The sequence below is a fragment of the Siniperca chuatsi genome, linkage group LG15 (assembly GCF_020085105.1).
Source record: "Siniperca chuatsi isolate FFG_IHB_CAS linkage group LG15, ASM2008510v1, whole genome shotgun sequence".
NCBI classification, from domain to species: Eukaryota; Metazoa; Chordata; class Actinopteri; order Centrarchiformes; family Sinipercidae; genus Siniperca; species Siniperca chuatsi.
In genome coordinates this window covers 19,943,591-19,961,730 of record NC_058056.1, presented here as the reverse complement: position 1 = coordinate 19,961,730, position 18,140 = coordinate 19,943,591, and the positions used below count along the sequence as shown (strand labels likewise).

Here is an 18,140-nt window from a genome sequence, read left to right as displayed (position 1 = left end):
AAGTGTAATCTGTAAAGTCACTAGTAAGTAAAGCTGTCAGAAAAAGTTAAAAGTACTATATTTTCCTCTGAGATGTAGTGAAGTAGAAGTATATAGTTGCATAAAATGGAAATACTCAAATAAAGTACAAGTACCTCGAATACAGTAGGCCTACTTGAGCAAATTACTTATGTACATTCCACCACTAAATATAGTGGAGTAAAAATTACAACTTTTCTAAGATGGTGAACATGGTCAACATTATAACTGCTTGGCATCAGCACGTTAGCATTTTCATTATGAGCATGTTAGCATTTAGCTCAAAACACCGTTGTACCGGCTCTGCTAGCATGGCTGTAGACTCATTCTTGTTTTCTTCTGGCTGAATTCACACTTGAAATATAACACACAAAACATACATACAGAGAGAGAGAGAGAGAGAGAGAGAGAGAGAGAGAGATGCTGGATTCACAGCCTCCCACTCCTCCTTTCACTCTCACTTTTCTCTTAACCCTCCAACATCTGCTTGGGGATGCTGTGCCCGGCGCGGTTGCTATGGAGACGGTGTGACGTTGACGACGGTTGTCGCATCAGTGTGGTGTGACCCTGGTGGGGACGGAGATGCGTTACGACAGGCAGAGGTCTCCCATGCTGCTGATGGAGTGTATAACAACTCTCCCCCCACCCCCCCACCCACCGGGCCAGTGTGGCAACCCATCTGCTGGATCTTAATGAGATAATCCTCTTGCCCACAAACACACATGCAGAGACACACACATGTGCTTCTAGACATTGGGGAAAGTCTATGCAGCCTATTAGGTCAAAGATATGCCTGCCAGTAAACCTATACACATGACAGCTCAGAGCAAGAGACAAAAAAAGGTCTGTGTGGGTGGGTTGGTGGGGGTGCACCTCTGTCAGCCTGTGAGCAAATTTTAGTTGTGACTCATGGGCTTCCACCGCTGATTTCTTAGAAAATGAAGAGCTCTGCTATAATCCACTGTAATCATGCTGCCTCTTCAACAAGACACACAAGAGGGAAGGGTGGGGGGAGTACAGAGAGTGAAATGGAAGAAGGATGTGAGACAAATGAAGGAGGGAGAAGGAGAAATAGAGCTAAAAGGTGAGGAAATGAAGGAGAAATGTACAGGCATCAGCATAATTTCACACATCAGTGCCAATGCGGTACTGTGTGGGAGTTATAAAAAGCCCTCCTGTGGTTATAATAAGCAGCTAGAATAGGTTTCCTTACAGTCATGAAGAAGTGGCTGTAGAAATGTGTATGCGTGAGTGAATGTACCTATCTCCATCTCATCAGCATCACCATGGTGTTCTGGCCCACAAACAAAGATCTAATGTAAAAATAAGATGTTATCCTACACATCAGACCTTTATGTCCTCTTCAACACAGAGCAAACCGTCCACATTCAGCCAACAATCATGCAGCAGTTGCAGCACTTTTAGCTCTGTGTGGAGGAGTGGACTACAGCTCGGTGGAAACGGAGGATGCGTGTTTGCGCCGGGCCTGCCAGGAATAGAAGGAGCGGCCCACACCTCCCTGGAGAAGACAGAACTCCAGCTGAGTCAATGGCGCCGCCGTGTGGCAGCTCAGCGCAGTGGACTCATGTGGAGAAGTGTCATTCTTACTGTGTGGTACACAGATCCAGATGTGCATGACAGAGGAAAAACACATATCTTGCAGGTTGGAGTATGGAGCTGGGTTAAAGTCATGGTAGAGTTGTGGAATATGTTTTATTTTATGTCAGGCTTGCAGCAGAAAAAAGGACAGGTCAGTTTATTTGAGCACTAACATAGTCCAAAAGTAGCTACAATGATTGTAGAAAATAAAAGGGTCATGCACTACAATCTTCATCAAATTTATAGATAAGCGAAATCAAGGTACACTCGATTATTTATTTTTGCTTTCCCTTAATATAGCCTCCACAAAGAAGAGGATTATAAAGAGAAAAACAGATTTTTAAGCTGTAACATTTTAGAAACATGTTTCTCAGTGCATTTGGAGTACTTATCATCACATATTATAATCAAAAGAATATGTAAAGCAATGTGTTGCGACATTTGAAATAGACAACATAACCAAAATCTGAAAATATATACAAAATATATCTATTTGAGCCACTCTAAATGTTTTATGCAGTATTTTGAATACGGGTCAACCACAACTAAAATGTATTTTTAGTTCATTTCATATGCACTGAAAGTATTCAGGCAAATACTGTAGCAACCTATTTGATTATTTGCCTGGAATCTGAGCCAACAGCTATTATTTACATTAAGATCAGAGATTAAACCTGCTGGTGGGAAGATAAAGCCATTCAAATACCAAGCCAGTGTCCTACAGATCAAAGTCTAAAAAAAAATTGGTTTTCGAGGGGATCGAGCAAGAATGGGGCTTTCATTCATGCAATTGTTACCCAATCCACACCTCAAAATATCCACCAACATTTCCAAACTTACCGGGCTACAAAGTCTTTACGGATCCTGTTAGGACACCAGGGGTCCCCAACAAAATAGATGACTTACATTATAGCCTACTATTATTTATTTCTTTAAACGAACATATCTGCGTGAATGTCTGAAAATGTTTGTTTGGGAGCCCCTGGGTTAAAGGGGCTGTCACCGGATCGGATGAAGGGAGGGAGAAGGAGAGAGGGAGGAAAGGAAGGGACAGGAAGGGAGGGGGGTAGAGGAGTGGACAGACACTGGAAGTGGAGGGGGAGGCGTTTGGCTCGGTGAAGACGGGGAGTGAACGAGCAGAGAGGGTGAGAAACCAACGGATCTGGCCCTTTAAATCACCAATACAGCGCATTCGGAGGTGAGTTTGGAGATATTCGGGTATTTTTCTCCCTGTGTTTAATAATTGTAACGCGTCTGTGCGCCTCTGCAACCCCGGCTTCTCGTCACCGAGGGCGGCTGCAGCGGAGAAGGGCTTCATCAGTGTCACGAATCCGGTTTTCCCCAGCCCTTTGCCGGCAGGGAGGGTGGGGAGGACCGGGGACAGGGTCAGTGGAAGATTTCCTACAGCTCGGCTGGACTCTGAGGACGCACAAGCCACTGTATCCAAAAACCTCTGGATTTTAAATGCTGAAGTAGGCCGTATGCCGATCAATTTGCATAATAGCGGAACATAAAGGCATGCGCTCCAGTCTTGTGCCCATTGTCGCTGGATGGGTTCATTTTGGCTGCTGGCGCCTGCCTCCCTCAAAACATGTCACCACCCTGCTCCCACGGCTAACAATCATGGCCTATTTGCAGACCTGAAGCGGTCTAGTCTGGTCTTCACTTGGGAAAATATCTCTGGCTCTGATATGTGCACAAGGTCTGCCTGTGTTTGCGCGCTTGTGCGTATGCGTGTGTATGTACGCGTGTGTGGAGTGTGGACAGCCATGGGAGAGAGAGGACATGCTGTTCTATCCATCAAAATGCCCGCATTGTGTTTTCACACGGTAGAGCAGCAAGCAGGGCCTATAGCGGAGGACATGGCTTCGAAGTGCAGGCCCAGGAGCTGCTAGATCAATAAGGATTGATGCATTTTTGCGCGTCTCGAGAGCGGCTTTGGGCTCGTTGGCTGGCTGGCTGGCCGAGGCCTGTCCAGTTCTGGTGATGTCTTTGGTCCAGGCCAAGACAAATGACCAGCTTACTGTATAGGTTTTGCTTCTGTGCAACGGCTTTACAAGGAAATGTTGTAAATTTGGGGGCGTAGAAGAGATTTGACTGTAGAGAGGCAGACATTCATATTTGTGATGGTTTTTTCATTCCTTGTTTCAGCACGGAATGCGCAATAGGAGAAAGTTTGAAAAATCAACAGGCTGAAGAAATCAAAGCACCAGGTTTATGATACCACTGAACATTGTTTGTGAAAGGTTGTAAGAGGATAAAAGTGCTGTCACCTCCTTTCAATATTTGCCAAGTTATGTTGTAAGAAAAGGTGGTACTTTTATTATTTTAGTGGAAGCAGATCCTATAGGGGTTTGACAACAAAATAAGAGCACACACAAAAACTTTAATAAGCTTGTAGTTTTCTTTTTCTTTGTTGTGACTGGTGTTGTATCAACTCTGATATTTTGTCAGGCTGTAGAGTGTGGTGTTTACTTGGTTTATTGTAAGGAGCTGCTGTTGTTCATATGCACATCTATATTCTTCTGTTTGCTGTCAGTGATGCTGCATGTGAGGTGATTTAGAGACACTCCTCTAAACCCTGACAGAGAATGAGAACGTATGTTGTCATGGAAAGGTTGTGTGTCTGTGTGTGTGCACTTGTAATAAACACATTTTAGGGACATACATCTGTACATCTGTCACATTATTGACAGTCACCTCCTATTTGGGGACAAACAGCAGGTCCCCACAAGGTAAACTACTTATATTCAGGTCGGGGTTGTGCTTGGGCATGTAGTAGTTAGATTTATGTAGTTAGGTAAATTTCCACTAGGGTTGGGTAATACCCCAAAAACCCCTCAAAAATGTATTCCAAACCGATACCAAGTAATACAAGAATCACCAATATATAGATACAGCTACTTAATTTTTTTACCCCTGTAAAAACACAAGGCAGTTTTTAATGGTAAGAAAACAAATGTTTATTGTGTGAATTCTCTGAACTAACGAGTGTTCACGTTTAATATAACGTGGCACAAATAAATTTCTTTTGGTATGAATTATATCGACGCTAGTATTGATACTCAAAACTAGAATTAAGTGTCAGCAGTATTGATACGCCCATCTCTAATCTCCAGGGAATTAATTTAAGTCAATGCAGTGTCGTCAGAAACACGTTCCCACGTGTGTGAGAGAGAACAAATAAACTGAAAAAGAGCAAAAACCCTCCTAAGTGGGGGCATTTGGCCTCTAAGGGTCTAGCTGGGATTAGGATTTGGGCTCAGGGTTAAGATTAGGATTAGGATTTAGAATTAGGGTTAGGTTGGGGGACAATCAATAAATGTCCTCAGAAGTATAATAATATAAATATGTGTGCAGAGACAGAAAGAGAGAGATAATTTCATTTGGTGTTATAAGTCTATTCACTCCTTTCTTTCTCTCTCATTTTCTCGCAAACACACACATGCACGCACACACGCACACACGCACACACGCACACACGCACACACACAAAATCCCTAATTACAGACATGAATCTCTGAGCTACTCCAGAGTAGGAGTAATTAAAGCAGGCCTCTCCTCCCGGCAGAGAGGGTGAGAGACAGAGTGAGAGACACAGTCGTAACACACTCATCGTGATGTATGTGAGGAGCGAGGTGTGTTTTGATCATATGCACCGGTGGGGAAACGTCTACGCTGTGCTAACAGAAGTGTAAAAGAAAAAGATTGGAGGTTTATGAGGTTTTTAAATGAGTTTTGGACACCGCAGGTATGAAAGGACTTGAAAATTCCTTTTTGTTGGGATCAGCGATGCAGGAATGTCCTACCAACTGATCAATTATGTGGTATTACTGGTGCTTTGTGAAGAAAAATGAAGTTGTGATGACAGATATTGTAACATGAATGATAAGGCTGATGATGACAGTTTGGCATTGAAGTAAATTCCACCCTCATGATCTCAAAATGTTTGCAGTTTTATTACTGAAATATGAAAACTTCAACTACGATTTAATTTGGCCCTCCACAAAGCAAAATGTGGGATAGTTTGAGATTTTCATAATTTCAGTCAGCAGTTATCCCAACTCAAAATTGTATAAGAATGACTGTTTTAATGCAGATTTCACTCTCATTAGTAAAACAACAAAACTCTCCCCATATGGATCCATGGAACTAAATCTTAAATCCAGTGAGTGTTTTGGATCTGTGACATCAAACATTTTATAAACTGCAAATGGAAGCTAACAGTTTGAAATGTATAAAATGTTTGCCTGTCTGTAACCTAGCTTTGTAAGCAGCCACATCACCTGTTCTCCTTTTTTCACAGAGACAAGCCGATGTGAGCTCAGCTGCCGTCCAGCTCTGTCGTTTTGACTTGGCAACTGTCCCTGCACCACTCAGATCGTCCTCTCCGTCCAGTCACATTTGTGTTGAGAGAGAGAGTCCTGTCTGTCTACCATCAGTCAGGTAACACTCTCATTATTTCTGTGTATTTATCTATGTGTGTGATGACACACTAAAAGAATATTTAGCATGACTGACAAACATAGATCTAATAATCAAATATTGTATAAGTTGCTTTTAAAATTGTCAAGATCCGTCTTTAGTTATACTGTGCATATCACCTACATAAACTGTATTTTTAACTGCAATATTTCATCAATGATAGTGGTGCACCACCATGTACTCACCTCACAGCGGTGCTATAACTCTGCAACTGAAGCCATATAGTTGATGACTTAAAGGGTTATTCAGCTCATAAATAAATGCAGTATTGTAAAAAGAAAATTATAGATTATGCAGAATACTCCTCCTGTATAGTGCAAACTACTTCAGAATTGCTAAGGAGGAAAAAGTTTCATAAAGGTTGATTTTGCAATGTTAAAAAATACATAGTTGGCTTTATAGAGAGAAGTCAGTGGCACAGTTTTATCAGAAATCAGAATAAACGTATTCAACGCATTCATGTGTAAGCAGCATTTTAATGTTGTACAGAAGTTAGTCTAGTCAAAGTACTTTATGAACTGTTGGGTAATTTAATCTATAACAGTCTATGATATTTAATAATCTGATCATATGAGAAATTATAATCTGCAAAGTAACTAGTATCTGTAGCTGCCAGATAAATACAATTGAGTAAAAAGTGCAATATTTGCCTCTCAAATGTAGTGAAGTAGAAGTGGAATAAAATGAAAATACTCAGTTTATCAGTTTATCAAAACTGTATTTACTGTAAATACAGTACTGGGGCAAATGTATGCAGTTAGACCACCACTAGCAGCAACCAACAACTTGATCAACCACAACAAATGTATCTTTTATGTTATCTTTTATAAGATACGCTATATATGTACACACAACTCAGATGTCACCTTTATGTCACTAGGACAATCCACTCAATCTTGTACACACAAGATAGACAAGTCAAAACATACTGAAAGCATGGCAGGTGTGTACTCTGTACATGCAAATGTTCCAAAGTCAGTTTTTAGTAGCCAGGAGTCACCTAGCCCTTCCTCTCCCTGTGTATCCAGCTAAGGCGTGCCAGCATATTTGATGAAATCATTCAACATTCTCTGCATAGTAAACATTTTCTTACTCTCTCTCTTTCGCTCTCATTCAGTTTTCTCCTGTGTTGGTGTAGTCTGATGGATCAGTATGTCTACCACTAATAATATCGCCCAGGCCAGGAAACTGGTGGAACAGCTGAGGATTGAGGCAGGGATTGAACGCATTAAGGTAGGACAATAGTTTACTGCCATGTTTGTGTATGTGTGAGTGTGATTATTCATCCACATCTGACTGTTCTCTCCTTATACCTTTCTCTTTCTCATTTTTCCTCCTGTTGCTTCCTCTCTCATCTACCTCCCTCACAACTCCCTTTTCTCCTGTCCTCCATCTTCCACCATCCTCTTTTTCTTGTCCCCCCCACCCCCGGCCTTCCCTCACCCCTCCTTCTCTCCTGTCAGGTGTCTAAAGCAGCAGCAGAACTGATGAGTTACTGTGAGCAGCACGCTCGTAGCGACCCTCTGCTGGTTGGGGTTCCCACCTCCGAAAACCCTTTCAAGGACAAGAAACCCTGCATCATCCTATAGCCGCGCTACGCCCCTCCAGCCCTCACACACACACACACATTCACATACACCCATGCACATACAGACACACACTCACACATACACATTCAGTACTTAAATTGATCCCCAGACACACACATGCAAACGCACACTTCAAGCAGCCCATCTAGCATACACACACTCACTCATAGAAACACACGCATTCCCAAAATAGCCACTCTGGAAAAGCGCCATACCCTGGAGCCACAGCTCGGGGGCAGGTATCTTGTGCTCACAGTGGCTGAGATCAGTATATCACTGAGTATGACCCAAGGTGCTTTGGTAATATTCATATATGCTGGTAAATTAACTACAAGTGTCAGCTTAACTTGAAAAGGGATTTGGACATTAATAATCGGTAGGAAACCAGGATTTTTCCTTCTTCTGTTATGAAATAAAGGGTTGGGATAAAGGATGGACAGCAGTGCCATAGGCAAGGAGTGGGAGGATGCATGTGGGCAACAGAAATGTACGGTAGGCGCTCCTGCCAACCGTGCCAAAACCGACCTGGTGTCCCATTAAAAGCTCAATTAATGCGTTGGGTTTTTTTGGTAGATAAAAAAGGTCTGAGAGCTTTGCCCTCGAACCTGCCAGTGCTAAATCATGGCGGGTCATTTTGGAGCGAGTGGTTGAAGCTTTTCCCTTTATCGGGCTAGCATGTTCCCACCCAAACCTGTTTCAACAGACCTTCTCTGCCTGTGGCCTCACTATGGCCGTCTGCAGCCTTTGGCCAAACCTCCAGCTGTGCCATCCTGTACAGAAAGTCGTTTCTAGATGCTGATCTGCTGTCACCGATTCCACTGCAGTTCATTACGGCTGCTGTTGGTTGAAATCGATGTCTAAGCTGACCTCAGATCTGCACCTATGAGGGGAACATAGTGAACTGCTCTACGCAGAACTCAAGCTATTAACCCTGGACGTTTACTGCATTTTTCTTAAGAAATACTTGTTTGTGAACTTAATGTACGTTTTGATATTTTGTTGAAACATTACTTAACAGATAAGAAAATACTGTACTTTTTTTTTATTGTTTTGCTTTGACATAGGTGTTGCCCCTGGCTGATCAGGTTTCTCTTCCTGTCTGACATTAAATGTTAATGAAATGACAGGAGATCTGGTTGTAAGCCAGGGGTCATACCTAACCAGATACCTGCTAGGATCTTAAACAAAAAGTTTCTACTGTACATCAAGCCTCCCTGTGCTTTACCCTAAGAGAGGGCAAGGATACAGACTGACCACACCTGAGAATCAGGCTACAAGGACTGCGAGGCTGGAGGAGAAAACCCAAACTTCAAAAGTGAAGCTGTCCCAAAAAGTAAAAATGAAGCGTTCCCTTTCCGACCTTCTCCGCTTATGTTTGATTCTTTCAATTGGCAGTTTTTATAAGGTTAATGGAAGGAAAAGAAGAGATATATTGCACTGGATAGTGAAAAGATGGAGGTGTTTGTTTTGTTTGCCTCTACAGTAGAGAAGGGGGATATGTCTTGTTTTAATGCATAACAATTCTGGCTTTAAATCAGATTAGAATAAATATTACCTGGCTTTACCACTCTTTAAAGTTTCCAGTTTCCCCAGTAGAAGAGCTTGCTCCAGTGTGAGCTCAAACTGGTCAGGGACTGGATTGGTAAGAGCCAGCAGTCCCCTGTTCCCTCCTCTCCTCCACAATGCTCCTCTCCTCTGACAAACCAAACTTGATTGTAAAAACTGAAGATGAAGTGAAAAAAAATGAAGTCAAGAGAAATAAACTGTGTATAAACTTTCTTTCAGACATGTGCAGAAGTGATAAGTTGAAGAGTAGCTGTTTTGGGTTTATTTTTGAGTTTCTTCTTTCTATGGAGTCCATGGAACCTGGTCAGTTGAGTATTACCCTGTACAGTGTTTGTAAGATACAAAATCTAAACACAGAATCGCCCTCTGTGGATGTTGGATTTTTTAAGTATTACTTATTCTGTTCTGTCAGTCAGGATCATGTCTGTCTTCATTTATTTATTTATTTTTTGTCATTCTGGTATTAGAGGCTTGCGATAGCAGAGGATGGTTTTAACCACACATACAAACACAAACACCTAATGAGGATATATTAAAATAATGTAAAAAGATAGAAAGTTAAAAGGCCCTGTTAGGTTTAGGATCATATCCTGTTAGAGGATGAATCAACATCGGACCTCATTCCAGTGGCAAAAACCAACCTCCCGATCTATCCTTTAACACCAGAGCAGCCCACACGTTTTTCTCAAGTGCTGGTTTTGGTGGGCAACAGGCAACTAGGACAAGACACACACATACACATACACATAACACACACTCTCTCTTGCAGTTGTTTTTTAGGTTTAATTGTTAGAGGTCAAAGGTTAAAGGAGTGGTAAGCTTTGTGCCATCATATTTACATTTGAGCATTTAGCCAATGCTTTTGTCAGGATCAGGGTGGAGTCATTTGGAAAGGACTTATGGCTGCTGATGGACTGTCAGGGGAGTTGAACCCGCTGCGTTTCTGTTCCCTAATCACTAGGTCAATATGAGCCACCTGCTACACCGACTTTTGAGAGTCAGGAGTTTGTATGGAGGTGGTAAGAGGTGAGCAGTTGTTTGTGTCTTGATGAGTCCACAAGTGCTCTTGTGTGTGGGTGTGCACATAGTTTGAAAAGGAGACTGCTGGGGACAACTTATATTCTTTAAACAAAATTTACAGCTCCACATTTTCTGAATGTTTTGTATCAGAATGAAAATATCTTGAAATGAGGCCCCCCTTGACCAGTTTGTGAACTTCTCTTTAAAGGAATAGTTTGACATTTTGTGAAGTAATTGCAGAGAGTTAAATGAGAAGATCTATCCCACTCTCATGTCTACCCATTCAATATGAAGCTAAAGCCAGCAGCTGGTTAGCTTATCTTAGCATAATGACTGGAAACAGGGAGAAACAGCTAGCCTGGCTCTGTCCAAAGGTATCAAAATCAACCTACCAGCACCTGTAAAGCTCACTAATTAATTAACATGTTACATCTCATTTGTTTAATCTGTGCGGGGAGTTGAGCTTTTGAGGTGTTGGCAGGCTGATTTTGTTACCTTTGGACAGAGCCAGGCTTTATGTTTCTCCCTGTCTCCAGTCTTTATGCTAAGCTAAGCTAACTGGCTGCTGTCTTTAGCTTCATATTTACCATACAAACCTGAGAGTGATATCAATCTTCTCATCTAACTCTCAACAAGACAGAAAATAAGCACATTTCCTAATATGTGAAAACTATTTCTTTAAAAAAAATGCTACTTTACAATTCAAATCAAGGTTAAATTGCTAATTAACATCACTGCTTGTTCACTGTAGGCGATGGTTCCTAATACAAAGCCTCTCATCTCTCATTTGCCTTTATTTGAAACAGAGAGAGCAGGCCGTTCCAAAGTACTGAGAGAGCAGGAGCTGGAGAAAGGCCGTAGAGAGGGCTGAGGGTGTGCGTGTGTGTGCATGTACGTGTGTGGGGGGGTGTCGGGTTCTAGTGTTTGGTAGCTAAAAAGGATGCTGTGGCAGAGCAGTAGGCAGAGAAGAGAAAACAGAGGTGCACACGTTTGTATTTGTGAGAGTGTATTTGTGAGAAAGATACAGTGTGTAAGAACACACAGTGCCTCCAGTGTTGTGTGGAGTGTCACATAGTAATGTTACAGTACTGCAGTCCCGCAATTCCAGGTCACAGTGAGTCTGACTGAAGGAGAGGTCAGGCGAGGTTAATGTGCACATTCTGGAGAAGAGTAAAAAAGGATTCTGTCACAAGCTAAAATTGTTCAGTTGAAGTGTGGGAAGCTATTTTTCATGTGGTGACCAATAATAACCCCAACAATAGTCACAAAGCTGAAAAATTTATTTTTTGAATGAATTTCTTTTTCTGTTTAGCTCTATCTATGCCTGACTTGGCTACATTATATTAGCTGCGGTCTATTTTCACCACTCATTTAAGCCTTGGAGACTTAAAGAAATAGTTTGAAATTTTGGGAAATACGCTTATTTGCTTTTTGCAAGGAGATAGATGAGAGAATAGATAGCACTCTCATATCTGTCCACTCAATATGAAGCTAAAGCCAGCAGCTGATTAGACTGGAAATAGGGGGAAACAGCTAGCCTGGCTCTGTCCAAAGGATACAAAAATCTGCCTACCAGCTCCTCCAAAGCTCACCACTTTATAGATTATATCTCATTGGAGTCTTGTCGTCATTGTGAAGTTGCTAGGCAACCAGCAGAAGCTTCACAACATCACTGCACCAGCCCCTCGACCCGCTCATGGACTTGCCTCTTCTGTCGTGCCGTGACGTTTAGCCCGAAAACGTATGCGGCCTATCGAGCCAGACGACTTGCTATTGGGAAAGGCTCTGTTCCAAGGCTGGATTTTTAGTTGCGTTGTTACAAATGTCAATGGGATTTTGAATGAGGTTTTCTTACTTTTGGAAAAGAACCTGGAAATTCCTGTTTCACTTCTCTCTCTATACAGAGCTAGGCTAGCTTTCCCCCCATTTCTAGTCTTTATGCTAAGCTAAGCTAACCAGCTGCTGGCTGTAGCTTCATATTTAGCAAACAGACATGAAAATGGTAACGATCTTCTCATTAAACTCTTAGCAATTAATCCATTAAGAGAATTTCCCCAAATGTCAAACTACTCCTGTAAATTAAATAAATTCCTTTATCTAATCTGTAGAGATAATTGAATAGATAGTTAGACCTGATTTAGGCTGATATGACTGGTGATCTTTCATCAAAATAAAAATAAAATAAGGAACCAGCTAAAGAAATATAATAACTATACAAACAGAAACCTGTGTGCAAACTGCAGTGATAGGTAGAAAGCAACTCAGAATTACTGTTCTGGGATAAGTTTACTTTTCCCAGAATCTGAACTTTTGTAAGATTGAGTTAATAACTGATTCACCGTTAGTGTTTAGGAAAGGAAAGGCAGTTCCTTGTAATTTCTTTGCAAGGTGCAGCCTAAGTCAAAGAGGATTACAACTGCAAAAGATTCATACGACATAAAATAAGCATGCATATCATCACATGACATACACACCGATGTTGTCCTGGAGATGCCTGACTCTATGTCTGATTCTATTTTTATCATTATTGTTTTTTCAATCATTCCATAGCTGGTTGGGCTTACAATCAGAGACAGCTGACCTGAATCGCTGGTTTGGCTGAAAGTTTGTCTGATTGGATGGCTGTTAGTTTGCCTTATAGTGGCGTATATTGTGTTAATGCTGGTCTTGGGGTTATCAGATCAACAGAACAGACAGTGTTAAAGTAGAACGCATGGCTCGAGATGGAAACCCACTGGTGTTGTGACACAAAGCGAGCCTGGTTAAATTCATTTCTGGTCAGGTAGGGAGAGTTGAGGCTCCTCACTGGTGGACTTTGAAATCAAACATCACTGAATCTCTGAGCCCTTCCCGAGACTCATCTTTTGTGTTCTGATCTCCTGTGTATGCATACAGTACATGTATCTTTTTGCCTTGATTATGAAGAAAATATATCTATTTTTTGTAACTGTTCTCTGATGTGCCATAACTCATGTTTTCTTGCACACTGTTAATATTTTGTGGATATTGCTGTTAAAAAGATGATATTGAGAAGTAGATAACATTAATAAAAAGATGATATAATAACACATGCTCCTGTGTAATTTTTATTTTTTAGCCATGCTGGCTCTATGGATGGCAATATCAGTCTGTCAGTTCGTTCACCACTTTGGTCCAGACTGAAATATCTAAACAAATATTGGATGCAGTTCCATGAAATACATACATTCATGGTTCCCAGAGGTCCTAATGACTTTGGTGATCAACCAACTTTCCCTCTAGTGCCACCAGCAGGTCGAGATTTTTGCTGTATAGTGAAATAGCTCATCGACTATTGGATGGGTTGCCATGACATTTTCTACAGACATTTATGGTTCCAAGATGATGAATCCTAATGACTTTGGTGAACCCCTGACTCTTGATAGCATGAGGTTGACATTTGTGGTCTAAGTGAATTGTTTCAATTCACTTCTTAGACCATACAAATGCAAGTTGATTGTCATAAAATTTGGTAGACACATTCACATCACCCCTCATGAGCGCCATCATCTGGTCAAAATGTCCAAGTGTTTATGATCAAATACCTGCAAAACTGACCTTCCCATCAGCCTCCACGGTGTTTTGTGTTTACTGCTAACTAGCAATTGTTAGCATGCTAACACGCTAAACTAAGATGGTGAAGATAGTAATTATTGTACCTGCTAAACATCAACATGTTAGCACTGGCCATGTGAGGATTAAAATACTGTGCATTGACAAATTAACCACATATCCATTAAATTTGGGTTTAATTACATTGAATGACGGCCATTGGCTGATGTGAGGCGTACATAGCCTACTTATTTTGGTTTTCTGGCACTTCCGTACTAGTGAGTGCCAAGTCAGATATATGTGAGTTTTCAGAAAATCTGAGTTTCCCAGTCGTATTACGGCTTGGAAGTTGACATGAATGCTATTTACAAGTTGGAAGCTCATAATTACAATAACTCTGATATGACGTGAACATGGCATAAGTACAGTCTCTTGTTAATTATTAGCTTCAGTTTATTGAATTTATTTTCTTTGTTTTTCTTTTTCTTTTTGTGCTGTCTGCGTAAGGAGTGTCTGGCTTTTTCCTCACACTGATTGTAAAGATACACAATGCACATGGATACACATGCCTAATAGGTTCATGGTGTGCAGTACAAAGATGGAAACTTGTTGCACCAAAACAGTAAACAAAGAGCACGGCTAGGTAAAGCTACCCATTTGGGTCATTTGACAGGAATGTCATTGTTACAAGGCCTCTGTCTCTGTGCCCTTTGAAGCACTGCTTCAACAGTCACGAGTCTCGTCCAAGTTTCAAACCATAGCCCCGCCTAACCTCTCTGCAAGTCAAAGCCAATCATATTTAGGGTGGATGAACCATAGCCAATCAAAAGGCTGTCCCCTCTCCAGTCACTCCCCTGTCCAGCTGATAGTAAACAAATGGGAGGTCCATCTGACTGGATGTTCCCTCTCTTCAGCTCTGCAGTCCGAGCTGTGTACAGACATGTGAGAGTGGAGGGTGGAGCAGGGAGCAAAACAGAGTGAAAAGAGGGCAGAGGGGAGGATAAACCACTTACTTGTTGCAGGAACATCTTGGTACCTGATCATGTGGAGATACCATGGCATGGGTGGGGTTACACCAAGACTAATTTGCACAAGCTTTTGCTCTCAGCCCTTTGAGACATGCATCTGCAGGTTTAGCAGCATTATGTGATGTAAAACGTACAAAACTAGAATGCAAAAGGCTTGGGAAAAATTTTATCAAAAGTTTTAGCAGGCAACATGCAGCTTTCCTACAGCTTTTCCCCACCCCTGCTTCTTGACTTGTAGGGAAAATAGGTCTGCGTCAGCTTGTTTTGCCTGTTTTTTTCCATACACATTCTGTATCCACCCCAGTTACTCTCTCTGACTGACTGATGTTTACTACAACAAGAAAGCTTGCCCCCCCCCATTACTTCAACCCAAATGTAAACTGTAGTTGCGTGACTCAGCTATAGTTCCAGTTCCATGACGCATACATGGCTTTTGTTTTGAAATCTGAGCACAAACTTCTTGATAAGGCAGTCAGTCAATCAATTATGAACACAATAATTTACTGACGTTAAGCAAGCACAATATTAGACCATAAATAGCTACACAAACAACTGATACAATCAATAAATTACTGCTGTAGCACTGTTCATATTAAACAGAATTTCATCAACAAAGCAGCACTCCTGAAGGCACAAAGATACTGACTGGGGTTTCTTTTGCTGCACAATGAGAATTTACAGTCGGCTTTTACATCAGATCAGACACAGTTCATTATACTGCTCATTCTGGATCCTCCTTTGACCAAAAACATCATGTTCTGCGCAGCTTTTGCAATTTTCTTTAGCCAATAAATTCTGTGGGACTTTAACTTGAACATCATTTCCATTTCAGTTTCCATAGTGACGATTCCTCCACAGGTTCTGCTGCTCATTTCAAGAACGCACACACTGCACGCCCAAGTATTGTACACGCATACCACACATTCACACACACACACACACACACCTTCTCTCCAAGAACTCTCCCATGTCAGAATACACAGGAATGTTGGGCATAGTTTCATTACAGCATTCCTGTCCAGTTAATAGAAACACACAGGTCTCCCAGGTACAAGTTGGGGTGTGGACATGTTTCAGTCAATGCTACTAATCCTCTTATCGATTGTCACACCCCATAAACATTGTAAGTAGCCAAACAGAAGCACAAAATAGAAGCTTAGATCTAGTTTTACTGACAATGTAAAAATAACGTGGCCTGGTTGGGAATCTGCTTTTCTGTCTGTATCTTTTGTACAAAACAGATTTTGTAAACCAGTCTCCACTCTGACTGTTTCACTAGTCCTTGGTTTCTGCTTGTCATCAGTCAGGATAGCCCGTCCCAGTTCACTCCGGGCCATCCCTGCATGAGCAACAACGGATCCTGCAGTTCATCAGTATCTGAACCCAGAAAGCTCCTGTGTTTGTTGGAGTATGTGGTTGCCAGACCATTCAGCGTTCCTGCAGGACCAGTTCAGGCACCCACTGGTTAAGGCGTCGGCTCTCCTGGCAGTAGATCCCCACCTCTTGTAGCCTGCAGTGGTCAGCCTGGGGGTTCTGTACAGGAAACAAACACAACATCAAATTCATGTTCAGGCTTTAAAGTGAATTTGATCTGCAGAAAGCAGAAATCACGAGAAATAGTATAAATAGTTTAAAAAATAAATAAATAAAAAGGGATAAAAGTTCACTCAAATACTGCCAAGAGTATGAAGCAACATTTTAGCTACTGCATGAAAATAATTTGTAATAATACAGAGGGCTGTTGTGTTGAGTCAACACACCGTAACCAGCATGCAGTGGAGGTCTCTGTGCTCTTCCTGGTTTCTGTTGGCATCCACAGCACCCAGCAGCTGCTGGAGCCGCTGAACTCCTGAGACTCGCAGGATGGTAAGGCCGCTGTCGCAGCAGAAGGACTGTAGCAGGGTAAAGTGGATCTGCAGCGCCACGTCGTCTGCATCGTCAGCTGCCAGAACGCACAGGACCACGCTGTCTGGGTCTCTGAGGAGGAAAGAGAAAAGGATGAGTTTTGGACAGATGTCTGGGACTGTTAGGTTGGGCAAAGTTATTCTCTGAGAAGCATATACTTGTGTTCTAAACATTATTGGCACTGTGAAGCCAAACTTAATAGTTTCAACTCACACATTAAGAAGTTTAGCTGATTCATAGATGCCAACGGTCAGGCAGTCTTGTTTCTGAGCCGTCACCAGCAGTTCCTCCAGAGCCAGACCTACAGACTGCATCCTGAAAAAGAAAGACATAATTAACCTTTTGTAGTCTGAAATTTAAATAAACACACTGATCATGTCATACACCTGCTGCAGTTCTTTAATAAATGGGTGCATTATTGCATTCATTAATTTCATTAAATGTTGTTAGAATACCTCTAAGTAATGAGAAAGGCCAAGAAAAGTCAGAATCAAAGCTATCAGAAGTTATTAATATATCCTCCAGTCACATCAGTTTCAGCAGCTATGTTGCATTTGGATGACTGTGATAAAATAAAGAGGCTTTGATTTTAAGCCTAATATAAATATTGTATGGTCCACACACAGCCTTCCTGCAGGCTGAGCGACATGCATGCACAGTATTGCTCAATCAAGTCCTAACATTTGAATAATGAGGTTATATGACTTATATATATATACTTTATATTATATATCAACTTTTAAAGTTGTATAATAAAAGTTGTATAATGTCAAACTGTTTGGTAGCAGTTCTGGCACCAAAATATAAAGTAGGCTATTTGGTGCTGAAAATCTCTGCAATAACCGCATACAGTCGTAAATCCAATCTCATAAAGTGTGAATTTACTTCATCAGCCTCAGCAGTTCGGGCAATGCAAGGGTCAAAGGACGAAATGCATTCCTGTCCAGCACACGATTTCCATTCACATGGCTCAGACAGCCATAAAACTACCGCTAAATCTGACGAAGTGCAGAAAACCGAGCAGGAAATCTCACCTGTTCTCGATGGACCCAAAGCTTTCCTCTGGAATCATGTTTGCAAATTAAAAATGAATCCCAGTGAAAAACGCGTGACAGTAGTCTGGTGGTTTGAATATTTCCTCTGCGTGTCCAGGATGTGCACGAGCGTTTGTTGTTGGAAACGTTGCGACACACTCTTTATACCGGAGCTGAGAGGAGGGCGGCACCGAAACTACCCGAGTTTTGCAATTGGCTCCAAAGACATCCAACGTCTCTCTTTGTCATGTGGATTGGTGGTTTGTTTGTGTGGTTACACTGAGTGATGATTTTACACAACATCGAAATACATTTGCTTTGTCATT

The 18,140-nt window shown here is 41.6% G+C and overlaps 2 protein-coding genes across 5 annotated transcripts; one reads left to right on the top strand and one right to left on the bottom strand.

The window, feature by feature from the left end:
• Positions 1-2,681: 2,681 nt before the first annotated feature.
• gng7 (guanine nucleotide binding protein (G protein), gamma 7) lies at positions 2,682-9,470 on the top strand. 4 transcript variants are annotated; one of them, XM_044166608.1, is made up of 4 exons: positions 2,682-2,815; positions 5,924-6,063; positions 7,220-7,335; positions 7,566-9,470. In XM_044166608.1, exons 3-4 carry the CDS (start codon positions 7,255-7,257, stop codon positions 7,689-7,691), a joined length of 207 nt encoding a protein of 68 aa, XP_044022543.1. In that variant the 5' UTR covers positions 2,682-2,815; positions 5,924-6,063; positions 7,220-7,254; the 3' UTR covers positions 7,692-9,470. The 4 variants fall into 4 exon arrangements, with proteins under 4 accessions (XP_044022543.1, XP_044022544.1, XP_044022545.1 ...); XM_044166609.1 differs by lacking the exon at positions 2,682-2,815 and adding an exon at positions 2,833-3,002; XM_044166610.1 differs by lacking the exon at positions 2,682-2,815 and adding an exon at positions 3,017-3,319.
• Positions 9,471-15,355: 5,885 nt separating this feature from the next.
• Positions 15,356-17,968, bottom strand: LOC122861943 (growth arrest and DNA damage-inducible protein GADD45 beta-like). The gene is made up of 4 exons (XM_044167040.1): positions 17,815-17,968; positions 16,994-17,095; positions 16,636-16,852; positions 15,356-16,408 (listed from the first exon to the last, which is right to left on the bottom strand). Exons 1-4 carry the CDS (start codon positions 17,850-17,852, stop codon positions 16,304-16,306), a joined length of 462 nt encoding a protein of 153 aa, XP_044022975.1. The 5' UTR covers positions 17,853-17,968; the 3' UTR covers positions 15,356-16,303.
• Between the last annotated feature and the right edge of the window lie 172 nt (positions 17,969-18,140).

Bases quoted from the DNA above. Each gene is read 5' to 3' on its own strand.
- gng7 (XM_044166608.1), top strand. From the start codon at position 7,255: ATGTCTACCACTAATAATATCGCCCAGGCCAGGAAACTGGTGGAACAG. The intron at 7,336-7,565 runs GTAGGACAATAG...CTCTCCTGTCAG, and splicing joins CAGGGATTGAACGCATTAAG to GTGTCTAAAGCAGCAGCAGA.
- LOC122861943 (XM_044167040.1), bottom strand. From the start codon at position 17,852: ATGATTCCAGAGGAAAGCTTTGGGTCCATCGAGAACAG. The intron at 17,096-17,814 runs GTGAGATTTCCT...TTTCTTTTTCAG, and splicing joins TTTGGGTCCATCGAGAACAG to GATGCAGTCTGTAGGTCTGG. The intron at 16,853-16,993 runs GTGAGTTGAAAC...TTTCCTCCTCAG, and splicing joins TCAGCTAAACTTCTTAATGT to AGACCCAGACAGCGTGGTCC.